The sequence below is a fragment of the Phocoena sinus genome, chromosome 3 (assembly GCF_008692025.1).
Source record: "Phocoena sinus isolate mPhoSin1 chromosome 3, mPhoSin1.pri, whole genome shotgun sequence".
NCBI classification, from domain to species: Eukaryota; Metazoa; Chordata; class Mammalia; order Artiodactyla; family Phocoenidae; genus Phocoena; species Phocoena sinus.
In genome coordinates, this window is record NC_045765.1 from 145,237,461 (window position 1) to 145,249,844 (window position 12,384).

At 41.8% G+C, this 12,384-nt stretch overlaps 1 protein-coding gene across 16 annotated transcripts in view; it reads right to left on the minus strand.

Moving 5' to 3' along the window:
• Nucleotides 1–12,384, minus strand: part of RAI14 (retinoic acid induced 14) — a 147,780-nt gene that overhangs the window by 2,548 nt on the left and 132,848 nt on the right. For 11 of the 16 annotated variants that reach the window (XM_032625936.1, XM_032625944.1, XM_032625951.1 and 8 more), the window contains 6 exons: nucleotides 12,117–12,203; nucleotides 9,637–9,691; nucleotides 6,628–6,746; nucleotides 4,429–5,964; nucleotides 3,104–3,232; nucleotides 147–212 (listed from right to left, as the gene is read on the minus strand). In XM_032625936.1, coding sequence (XP_032481827.1) covers nucleotides 147–212; nucleotides 3,104–3,232; nucleotides 4,429–5,964; nucleotides 6,628–6,746; nucleotides 9,637–9,691; nucleotides 12,117–12,203 — 1,992 coding nt within the window. Of the gene's footprint in view, nucleotides 1–146; nucleotides 213–3,103; nucleotides 3,233–4,428; nucleotides 5,965–6,627; nucleotides 6,747–9,636; nucleotides 9,695–12,116; nucleotides 12,204–12,384 lie in introns of all 16 variants that reach the window. The other 5 variants (XM_032625943.1, XM_032625937.1, XM_032625950.1 and 2 more) reach the window with 3 other exon arrangements.

Here is a 12,384-nt window from a genome sequence, read left to right on the forward strand (position 1 = left end):
AAAATCCAAAGCAAAGCAGAAGGTGTTTTAAAAAACTTTCCAATGAAGAGCTGTCTTCTCAAATTCTCATCTGCTCTACTAGTTTCATGATGGGCGTTTGGGCAAGACCTGCTGTGGTATCTCTTTAGGATCCCCAGACACCATACCTGCACAGCGTACAGAAGGTGCATTCTGTAAACTGATATCACTTCCTGGTGTTGTTTCTTGCACTCCTAGAAAGAGACAATTTGACATTGTTCAAGAGGAGACCTTTAAAAACAAAAAAACAAAATACTAGGAGAAAGCTGCGGCCAAACGCTACCCTAGTGATTCCTTCCACCAACCAGCATAGGAAGCGTTCAAAATTGCCGTGGACTCAGAGGATTGTGTAGTTTGGAATGCTTGTCAGTATTCTTAGGGAAAAAAACTACCTGTTTCACATCTTGGTATGTCAACCCTAGAAGAAAATTCATGTAAGAAGTAGATATGATAATCCCGAATTTGTTTAAAAATATATATACATACTCAGGCAAAGAATACAGATATATTCGCACAAAGTAAACAGTGCAAGGAACTATTTACTTTATCAAATGCAAAAAGTTATTGTCTCTGAGTGGTTGGATTATAGGCAGTTTTAATTTATGGTAGCTTTTCCAGAGTTTTCTGTATCTTCCAACTTTTCTATCATATACAATGACCAAATATTCATTAATTTAAAAAATTATTCTTTTAAAGAGAGTTATCGATCACCTTCTATATAGCCAAGTGGTGTATAATGCCTGGGGAATTCAATGATTTAGCTGTCAGCGTACCAAGGAGGTGAACAGGGTGACGGCACCAACCTCAAATGGTCCCTCAGCACAGCTGTTACTGGTTTTATTTCTCCTTGTTGAGCTATAATTCCAATTCCTCCTAGTGACTATTTCAAGGATCTCAACTCAGCTCTTAACTCGTCTAAGAAGAGGCCTTTCTGTCTACGTCATGATGGAAATTTAGGCTATCATATATGGATCACTTTAAAAATCTACTGAAGTCTATCAGTAGCCAGTTTCACCTCCTCCCCAACAGTGTCAGATGTGAGGCGTCCTTCCTATTCAAGGAAACCCTTTGAAACATCAGTCTTTGAAGTTCCTGCCAGTAGAAGGTACGCTTGGTAGCCCTCTCTGTGCAGTTTCCTCCCACCTCTTGGTTGCCTCCACTCCATCATTTATAGCTTTGTCTTCTGATCACTGTCTTCCTTTCCGGTTCTGCTTCTGTCGTCACTTGGCTGACTTCAGTATCCACGTGGATGAGCCACCCACCACCCTGGCCTCTCAGTCCCTCGACCTCAGCTTCATGACCTGTCCCCTCCTTCCAGCCACCCGCTCTTATGGTCAGAGCCCTGCTTCAGTCATTACCTCTGAGATCTCAGTTGAAAGCATCCCACTCCCTCACCACCATCTCCCATCTTTGTAGCAAACCTGCTTTAGGCTTCCCCTGCCTCCTGCTGTGACTCTTCAGCCCCGGCAGATGCCTAGCTCCTTAGTCACTTCTCCAGCAGCCAGCCTTGGCCATCCATACTCCACCCCTCCACTGGAACTGTGGTTGCCATGGCTACCACGGGCCATCTAAATGCCACATCCCAGTCCCTGCTGCCTCCTACTCATCTCTTTGAGATTCAGCACAACCATCGCCTCCTGCAGGAAGCCTTCAGAGACTCACCCAGATTGGGTGAGCACATTGCCTCTCTATGCCCACAGCACGTTGGGCACCTATCAATGGACGCTTACTACACTGAAGGCAGGGACTGTGTCTTATTCATTTTTATATCATCAGCACCTTGTATATTACTGATACATAAAAGCTCATTAAATGCATATTGAGTAAGAATGACTGTATAAATCATTAGTACTTTATCTACAAGTCTGTGATAATCACTTGATCAGAAAAATGACCTGCAAAACACAGTCAAGAGCAACTTCTCCTTCCCTGACTACTCCTCTACTGCTCTAGTAGAGCTGGCGACACAAGCAAAGCTGGTTTTGTACTTTGTGGCCAGCCGGAGTAAGGACTGTAGAAAACTGCATTCACCAGTATTGAGTCTGTACTGAAGAAATCACAAAATCCAGGTCCTGTTTGTAAATGGAAGCTAGAGACAGTCCAGGATAGACTAACCTTCACGTGCAAAATGTAACATACCCTCAAGGACTAAAACTTGACAGACATTGTGATAGACTGACTAATAGCCCTCCAAAGATGCCCACGTCCTAATCCGTAGAACCTGGGAGAGTGACCTATAAGGCCAAAGGGACTTGCAGATTAAGGATCTTGAGATAGAAAGGAAGATTATCCTGATTATCTGGGTGGATCTAAAACGTAACCACCAGGGTCCTATAAGAGGGAGGCAAGAAGGTCAAAGGTGGAAGGAGGAGATGGGAGGATGGAATCAGAGGCTGGAGTGATATGCGTTGGGGATGGAGAAAGGGGCCACGAGCCAAAGAATTCAGGCAAACTCTAGAAGCCGGAAGAGGCAAGGAAGTGGATTCTCCCCTAAAGCCTCGAGAAGGAACCAGCCCTGCTGGCACCTTTACTTTTGTGAAACTGGTTTCTTCGGACGTATGGATCTCGAGAACTGTAGTAATAAGTTCGTGTTGTTTTAAGCCAAGTTTGTGTCGCTGTATTACAATAGCCATCGGAAACGAATACAGACATGAAAGGGCTTTCCTGGGTGAAATCAGGAGAGAGGCCAAGAAGCAGCTTCAGACATGTAGACATACAACTACCAGAGATCCTGGCCCCTAATAAGAAACAGCTCTCGCCGCTGCCAGAGACAGTGACGACCATGGCAGAAAAATGGAGAAAGGGTAAAAAGCGAGTGGAAGAGCGAACAAGAGGCCTCCTCCCACTGTCCTGTGGACTCCTCCCTTCCTTCTCACTGATACATGTTACCCATCGCACTGCAGGCAATGGCTGAGAAATCCATCCGCTCCCTCTCTGGCCTTCATCACAGAAGTCTGTAGTCAGCTGCTCACTGAGGTGCAACACGCCTTCAGGCTGGGCGTCTGCCCGCTGGCTCCCCGCTCCCCCTGGTGTGCCGTCTGTCTCCCCACACCCCCAGCCAGGCCGCAGAAACACGCCCACTCACAGCCAGCTGCTGCTGCAGCGCCTCCAGCTGCTGGCTCTGCCTCTTGGACGAGCTCGTGGCGTAGGAGAGCTGCGAGAGGCTGTTCAGGGCCTCCTTCAACTTGGCGACTTCCTTCGACATCTCGTTTATCTGGCGAGAAAGGAAAGCTCTATCAGTAGGCAAGAACGTGACGGCAGAAGCAAGACTCCACCTATTTCTCAAACTGTAACATAGCCTCTCCTGGCCTCTGGGACTGCAGCAACCCCTTTGTTATTTTTAAAAGAAAAGCCATAAAATGAAACACAAAATCAGATAAAAAAAATCAGGCAAACCGAACAAAGCCCTCTAAGGCCATTCCATGCAGACAAGAGCCCCCCGAATGAGAGACTGTGTTTTGGGGCCTGAAAAGGTAACAAAAGCTGTGATGTGGATTTCCTTCGTTCACCCTTAAAAGGGGGACGGTTGAAAAAATAAATCAGAAACAGGGTTTCAGGTATTCCTTATTTGGAGACAGCTAGGTCTTGCTCCATATTGCTGACGTGGGCAGTCAGGAATAAGTTTTAGAAACCCCGGTATCTCGGGCATCTTGCCTCGTAGTGAAGACAATCGCCCACCTCCACCCCGTCTCTTGGCCTCAGGAGCTCTTTTTGAAACATTCATTATAATGAAGGAATAAAAGATAAAAAATGCTCTAATGAATGCCATTCAGAACATCTGACCCAGGAGACCGGGAATGCAGAGCAGATCCAGGCACGGAAGCATCATCCACTTTTCCCTTTACTTTCCTCCTTCCTCCCCGCCCAGCCCATCTCGCATCGCCTACCCCTCACACTTCCTGCCTTATTATCCTGTACACCTTTGAAAATGGGGCCCGGGGAGGGTTTTTATACTGACTCAGAGGAAAGCTCGTGGGGTTTAGGGAAGCAATATCAAGTCTGGGAGTAATTGGGTTTTCATATGACAGAGGAATCTGTCTGGATTCCAACGGAGTAGAAGTTCAAGATGGGTCACAAATGCTTCTCAGTTGGTGGGTTCACTTCTGATCCCTGACACTTGGCAGGGCTTCTGTAAAATAATTTTTAAAGGGAAAACATGTACCACACATGTGAAAATGCTTTGGTATGAGGGAAGCAGTAGAAGATGAGTATTTTTTTTTTTTTTAAATAAATGTCCACCCTACTATTTTTAACGTGGCTTTGGGGACAGAGGGAGTCATGTGTGGAGCCTCTGCCCACTCACAGTAGGTTAGTGCTTACAAATGGTAAAAATGTTAACCACAGTAAGTGAAGGTTGAAAGTCCTAGCGTATACTAGCTAGAAATTCAACAGCAATACAGTCTCACCAACCTTCTTGTCTTTATCCTCTTCCAGTTTTGAAGAGCTTTCAGAATCTCTCTTCATTTCTGCAAGCTCTTCCTGAGCGTCCTGGCATTTTTGCAGAAGTTCATTTACTTCTTGCTCTTTGGACTTCAAGAGAGTCTGAATGTTTTCCCTTTCCCTTTTCATTTGTGAGACCTCACTTCTAATCTGGGCAACCTCTGAATGGGCCTTCTCTTTCTCTTTCATGGAATCCTTTAATTTTGCGGCCAACACACTCACTTCGCTTTCCAAAGACGACTGGAGCTTCTCATAGGCAGCCCTGGGCACCATCGCGTCGGTCACGGCCGCCTTCTCCTCTAGGAGTTGTTTCTCCAGCTTTGCCACCTCCCCTTCCTTGCTCGCAAGGTGCTCTTTAAGACTGCCTATTTTCTCCTCCATCTCTTTGGCAGTGGTCCGCAGCGTGGTTATCACTTGCAGGTGCTCCGTCATGGAGACAGAGTTCTCTTTCTGTGCATCCACCAACTGTGTGAGCTCGGTCAGCTCACTCAGCACTTTGGAATACTGCGACTTCATTTCACACAGTGCCTCTTCAGCCCTCGCTCTGGACATGCTGGTCACTTGCATCAGCTTCTCGTGCTCTGCTTTATGGATATATTCAGCTGTGACGTCTTCTAGAGATTTCCTCTTCCTGTAATCCTCCAGCTCGGCCTGGGCCTCTTTGTATAGCTGGGACAGCTCACTCACCTGCTTGTTGAGTTCATCTATCATCCTGTTCATGGCCTCTTTCATGTCCCCAGCTTCATCACCCGCCTCCTGGGTCATCTGAGTTTTCAGTGTATCTTTTAATTTCATGATTTCTTCTTGGGCCTCTTGGTATTTCTCAAACAGAAATGCCTTCTCCTTGTTCATATTCTCAATCACCGAGCAGTATGAGCTTTTCATTTCCTCGTACTCTTCCCCAGGTGGCTTCATAACCACCCCTTTCTCCCTCTCTACAAGCTTTTCCTCCATCTCTCTCACCCTCTCTTTATTTCGTTCACTTTCTTCCAGTGCGTTCTGGAGATCCCGCTTTAGCACATCTATTTCCTCCTCTGTGATCCTCAGCTCACGGAGGCCTGAGTCAGTATCCATGCCTTCCAGTGAGACCAGGCCTAGTTTCATTTGCTTCTGCACACTCAGGACTTCTTTCATAGCTTCCTCGTACTTGCTCTGAGTTTCCTTAAGTTTCTGGCTGAGGTCGGAGCCGTTCTCTGAAATCTCCGAGTTGTTTAAGCACACCGACTCTGTCCTTCTGGCCTGGAGCTCGGCCTGCAGCTCTTTCCTCTCTGCTTCAGAGCGCTCCAATTTCTTCTGCAAGTCGTGTAAAATCTCCTGGAGTTGCTGGATTCTGACATCGCTGTCGATAGTGGATTTACTCAAGGAATGTGTTAAGACAGATGGAGATGGTTTGAAGTCTGGAGGAGGGGTTTCACTAGGTTTGCCCAGGGACGGGGCCAAGTCAGTTTCAGCAGAATGGTAAAAGTCAAAGCTCAGGTCTGCTTCTGCCTCCCTGGGTGTTTTGGCCTGGGAGAAAAAGGCAAGAATGAAATAGCACCAAAGGTGGGGTTAGGTGAGCAAGCAACTGCAGTGAGAGAGTGATTCCAAACCTTACACGTGGGAGAGCAGCAGGATGGCTCTGCACGCGTCCTCTTGCCCCGTGAAAAAATATGGTCCGGGACGCGGGAGTCGGACTAATGACTCGAAGCTTCTTCTGTGCTCTCTCAGGACAGATTATGTGTGCCACTTTAAAAATGTGAGATTTGTTTTGGCTGAAGAGCCTCTGACTCAAATTTTTCCTTTGTTTCTCATATTATTGTAGTTGCCAAGAGGGACAATGGGCTTAGTACAGCTACTTCTTATCAAGTTCTTAAATCTGCTAAATGATCAACTTTACTAAGTGAATAACTGACTAATCATATATATGTGTGTGCACATATATGTATATATATTGTCATATATATCATACTATGTATATAATCATATATAATTTACCAATTTACAAAAATAGTTAATGAATAAACTCCCTCAAGAAACAAACAATTTGAAACTATAAAATGCTTAAGGCTGATTATATTTTAAAAAGAAGAAACTAATGATGTCTAAAACAAAATATCACCCGACTAACCCTGAAAAACCCAATAGCTTGAACCCTACAGAACAGACTGTGTTGGCAATCTATTTACCTACCTGTAATTTATCTTGTAATTCCTTATTGTGTAAGGTAAGAGAAGCAACTTTGGCCTGCAGTAGGACCAGGAGATCTTGTTGGTCAGCTTCAGAACTTATATCCAATAAGCTATCAGCGCCTTGGAAAAGAGACAGGCAATTTAAAATAATATTTTAAAAATTAAACTGTTATTTCTCTGACCTCTTACAAACTCACTTTCTACCCAATCCAGTTCTTCCTCGTCCAGACTATGAATGAAAGCCCCCTGCAGCTGGATAGATGAATAGCAATTCTCAGGTACTGGGGTTTCCTTACTGGCGTTCCCCTAACACATATACTAGGTGCCTGGATACAAATAAGCACATCTGAAAACTGATGGATTCGGTCACACATTTTCCCTTCTCTTAATCAAGTGCCACACCTTGGTTGTTTTTTGTTCCTCCCATGCCTAATACATCCCATTCTGTGAATCCTTTCAGATAGATCTCTGGAATCTGGTTCACTTCTTATTCCCACATCCACCACTCTAGTTCAAACTTCATCACCATACTTGGTAACTCTACAAATGGCTTCCTAACAAATCTCTCTCTCTCTCCTCTCGTGAAAATGTAGCCTGTACCAACAACACTGTCAGACTAATCTTCCTAAAACGTACTTTGATAGGGTCATTCCTTTGGTTCAAGTGCTTTAATTGCTCTCCCTCTAAAAATAACCTCCAAATTCCTTCATCTGGACTAAGGCCAACAGGATCTGGCTCCAATCTACTTTTCTTCAGGTTTATAACTCCTGATGTCTTTCTCTAGTATCCCATTTTCATCAGATTCAACGCTTCTATCACATCCTCTATATTCTCAACACAAGGCTGCTTCTTTAATTCTTCATCCATACGACTGCCCTTGTAGCATCTTTTTGGCTAGATAACTCTTAGGCATCCTTCAAGACTCATGGCAAACTCTGCCTCTTCCTTAAAGCATTCTCTGACCACCCCAGCATGAAACAGCCTTCTCTGAATCCCACAGTAAACACTGTTGGTAAACCAGAACTATCTGAGATTCTACTGATTATCATGCTGAAATAACCTTTAAAGCTGTGCTACTCAAAGTTCTCATTGAGACAAGACAAGAAACGTCCTCCAGAATGTCACTCAATGTACTGCTTCCTTCATCCAGAAAGTCTTCCTATGGAAACAAAATTGTCAAGTGGGCAAAACAGTGTGCTTGGCTGGATGACTTTCTGCTCTAAACTCCTTAGTTATTTTAGACTGGCAACAGTTTAGAGACCACACTCTGAATAGCACTGATCCAAATTTCTACTGTTATTTAAAAATTTTCTCAAGCCATTTAATGCAAGGATGAAAATTTTAATCTTTTTTTTTTTTTTTTTTTGTGGTACGCGGGCCTGTCAATGTTGTGACCTCTCCCGTTGCGAAGCACAGGCTCCGGACGCGCAGGCTCAGCGGCCATGGCTCATGGGCCCAGCCGCTCCGCGGCATGCGGGATCTTCCCGGACCGGGGCACGAACCCGTGTCCCCTGCATCGATCGGCAGGGGGACTCTCAACCACTGTGCCACCAGGGAAGCCCGAAAACTTTAATCTTAATTTGGAAGGATACAAAATGACATTTCTTCATAGAAATGCTTACTAATCATGTCTGGTGTCTAAACCACAGCTTTATGAGTGTTCTTGACAAAGAGTCTGGTCAGCTTGGAATGAACCAGGGGGCTGGGAGGGAGCATGAGGGTAATTCTAAGCAACAAAAATTCTTTCTAAGCCATGATGGATGGCTTTTAAAGTATACAGTGTAACAACTGTTCAGTTATATTAACATTGTTCTCTGCCAGGAATATTTCTTAATATTTCTCAATTCTGTAAGTTAAGGGCTCCAAACACATATGAAATACATAACAGACTAAGAAACTGAATGCTGGAGCAAAAAGGGGGCTTTGAAGTAATCTACTCTACATTTCAAATTGATTCTGCATATACCGTCCTACATTCTTAGAGGATAAAGCAACAGGATGGACTCGATACAATGAATTAAACCGTGTCTTGGTGAAGACAATATGATAGTGTGTGATTTCACTGTGATTTCATTAACACTCTTTGTATGTGTCTTTTAAGAGTCAAAAGTAGAAAAGTTAGATTGTGGCAGCCGTGGAGGTGCTCAGTTGGCTCTCCCTTCAAGAAATAACCTACTGCCCAGTTGTGAGGAGGGCCGCTAGCTGGCAGCTTACAGCCTATGGACCTCATCTCAAAACGATGTTTTAAGATGCATAAAATAAGCTGGGACGAAGAGAGAGAGTGGCACTGACATACATACACTACCAAATGTAAAACAGATAGCTACTGGGAAGCGGCTGCATAGCACAGGGAGATCAGCTCGGTGCTTTGTGTCCACCTAGAGGGGTGGGATAGGGAGGGTGGGAGGGAGACGCAAGAGGGAGGAGATACGGGGATATATGTATATGTATAGCTGGTTCACTTTGTTATACAGCAGAAACTAACACACCATTGTAAAGCAATTATGCTCCAATAAAGATGTTTAAAAAAAATAGAATGTACAGGTTACAGTAATTGGCGACCTTTGTAACACACCAAATAACAAGATCTGGAAGCAGGTCTAATAACGACCATGATTTCTAGCAGAGATACTGTAAATGATCTTTCAAGGTATCTGTAATAACAGCGAGGGGATATGATACTATCTGTGAATTTTCTTGGTGTCAGAATCACTGATCTGCTAATACCACTGGGGCTTATTGCCTATCTTCATAATTGAAGGAAGTACTAATGCTAAATTAGGAACAGGTGAAAACAGAGATATATTCCACACCCAAGCTCAGGGACTCCTTAATCTAGGTGAAAGCCCCCTCAAGTAGAGTACCAGGCTGTGCACCGCTGGCCAGCCTTAGGGTGGCACCCTGGGTTCTCCAACTTCCCCAGACAGGGTCCCCCTGCTTGGCCTTTGCTCTCTTAGAGGAACATGAAATAGAGATCGGTCAAGGGAACAAAAATGCCCCTTCATCTTACCCGTAGTACTGTCACTTAGTCTGTCTTTGTTTTCCCGTATAGAACTGATCTCAGCCTGCTGGAACACAAAAATGACTTAAAAGAATATTCCTGAATGGAACACTCTACAAAAGAATCAAGCAAATTCTCCTCCTTGAGTTTATACAAGTTGGTGCTATCCTACTAGAAAAACAGATAATCTCCAGGAAAGAAGATATTTAAAAATACAATAAAAGTGACAGTTATCTCCTGAGGTGCAATTTTTACTTAGAGGTTCCAGAGGGTATAGTCTCAAAATATTTTTCAGAAATTTCAGTAAGTATATTACAAATATCTTTGAAGATTATAATAAAATTACATAACAGCTAATTTAGTGGGCTACGTGCTAAAGCTTGAGATGGTGAACACTACTTTCATAACAGAGTCAAATAGAAGTTTCACTTATCTGGGTAATACATTAAAATACATTAGAAGCACTTTTCAGCTTTATCATTTCATAAATTAACTATTAATATATTATTATTAATTATTTTAAGGGAAATGGTAGTAAATGAGACCTGTCACAGGAAATAAAGGTAATTTTATAAGGGAATAAAAATTCTTATGGCTGTGGATTGACAATCCCCTAAAGATTTCCTCTAAACCTGTATCCCTGAATATCTCTGTCCATTAACATATTGGAAAAATTCTTTATCTTCAAAGCCAGATTCTCATTCCAAAACAAAATACAGTCACTTGCCAGAAATTGCCATGTTTTATCTAGATGAGCCGCAGACCATGATAAGAGAGAGAACTGTTCAGCAAAGAGACTTTTTAAAGGCTCAAATGCTAAAAATGAAGTGGCTCATTTTTGGCAATGCTTATCATAAAAAAAGCTGTATTTTCACTTAAAAAATAAATGCTTATTTTTCAACTCTATTAAGGTACAGTAAACTACATCCATTGGAAGCTTACAATCTGAGGAGTTTGGACAGATACACACCCAAGGAACCACCACTATAGTCAAAATTCAGAATATTCCCATTATCTCTAAAAGTTTCCTCATCACAGCTAATCACAGCCTCATCACAGCCAATCCCTGCCATTCCCAGGCAACCACTACTCTCCTTTTTGCATTTTCTAGAATTCCTATAAATGGAATGTCAGAGGGGATGAATTTCTTTCAGCCTGGCTTCTTTCATTCAGCATGATGGTTTTCAGATGCATCCATCATGCTGCTTGGCCAGCACTTCATTCTCTTTTTGGCTGAGTAATATTTCATTATAGGTATGTATCTCATTATCTTTATCCATTCATTTGTTGGAGGACATTTGGATCGTTTCTGGTTTGGGGATATTTGAATAAAGATGCTATAAACATTTGTGTATATGATTTTTTGAAACATATGTTTTCATTTCTCTTGGGTTAACGTCTATGAGTGAATGGCTAGATCATGTGTTAGGTACGCTGAACTTTTCAAGAAACTGTCAAATGGGTTTCCAAAGTAGTTGTACCATTTGACATCCTACCAACAGAGTATGAGAGTTCTAACTCTTCCACGTCATCACCAACAATTTGTATTTTTAATCTTTTTAAACTTTAGCTATTCTAAATTGTGTCCTTTTTATCTCTTTGTGATTTTTTTTTTTAAAGAAATAAAAGTCTTTTTACACTCTATTTCTGAAAAACATAATTTGTGATATTATTCTTTGGAACGCATTGCCTCCTTTGAGCCACAATCATATTAGAAGATACTAGGGTGGTAATTATAAGAGCATAACTTCCTTGCCTTGCCTTGTATTTTAATAAAATCTAGTTAAAGCAAGGGAAGTGATAGGTTGATAGAATCTTTTCCACATCAATGTGCATCCAAGTTAAAAGAAAATTCATTTTTAGTAATTCTTAGAAGGGAGAAAAGAATAAACAATTATGCCATTGAAATTTCATTTTAACAATTATAGATTTTACTTTCTTTCCGAGTACAATTTCCTAGTGATTGTTAGGTAAACAGATATTAAATTGAAATACCCTCCCATTCCTTAAAATACTTTCCAACCACAAGTCTAGAGGATCAGGTAGGATAAGACCTAATGGATTTTCTAAAATTCTAAAATAAATACATATTACTTTTATAGTCAGTAAAAAGTTTAATTAAAAATATACAATTAAAAATAATAATATACAATTACTTCTTAGTAAGACATCAGAGAGTAACCATTTCTTTCTTTTTGATTAGTATTATAGCAACTCAATTTGGTAAGATGACTGGTGATCTTAAAGTCTTATCTTTGTCCTTTTTTAATGAAGAAAATTAAATATTAGCTAACAAATATAATTGATTCACGCTACTCTTTTTGTATGGAGCCCATGCTAGGAAAAATAATCAAAGGGTGCTTTATGATGCAAAGGTTTGAACCAATGACTGAGAAATATATTCTGTTTCGCCCAGTGTTGTGTAACTTAAATTAAATCTATTATGTATCTTAAAATTCAATAATAAGTTGGACACAGAAAGGAAATACCTTGAAGGGTGGTTCAGCAAAAAATACTGATTCCTTTCCTGAAAGTGGTGTTGAAGTTATTGATCTTGGGGAAGACACATCACTCAACTAAAGAAACAAAATGAAAACCATCAATCAAGAGTCCTTTTTCAAAGTCTCCTACAGTGTCAAAGAATTAGCCTATTTAACCAATGCAAATAAATCTAACAATAATTATCCTTAGTTTCAATTAATTCAAGGGTAACATATTTTCAGTGTAATTCAGCTACCTCAAATACTTTTTGAAAGT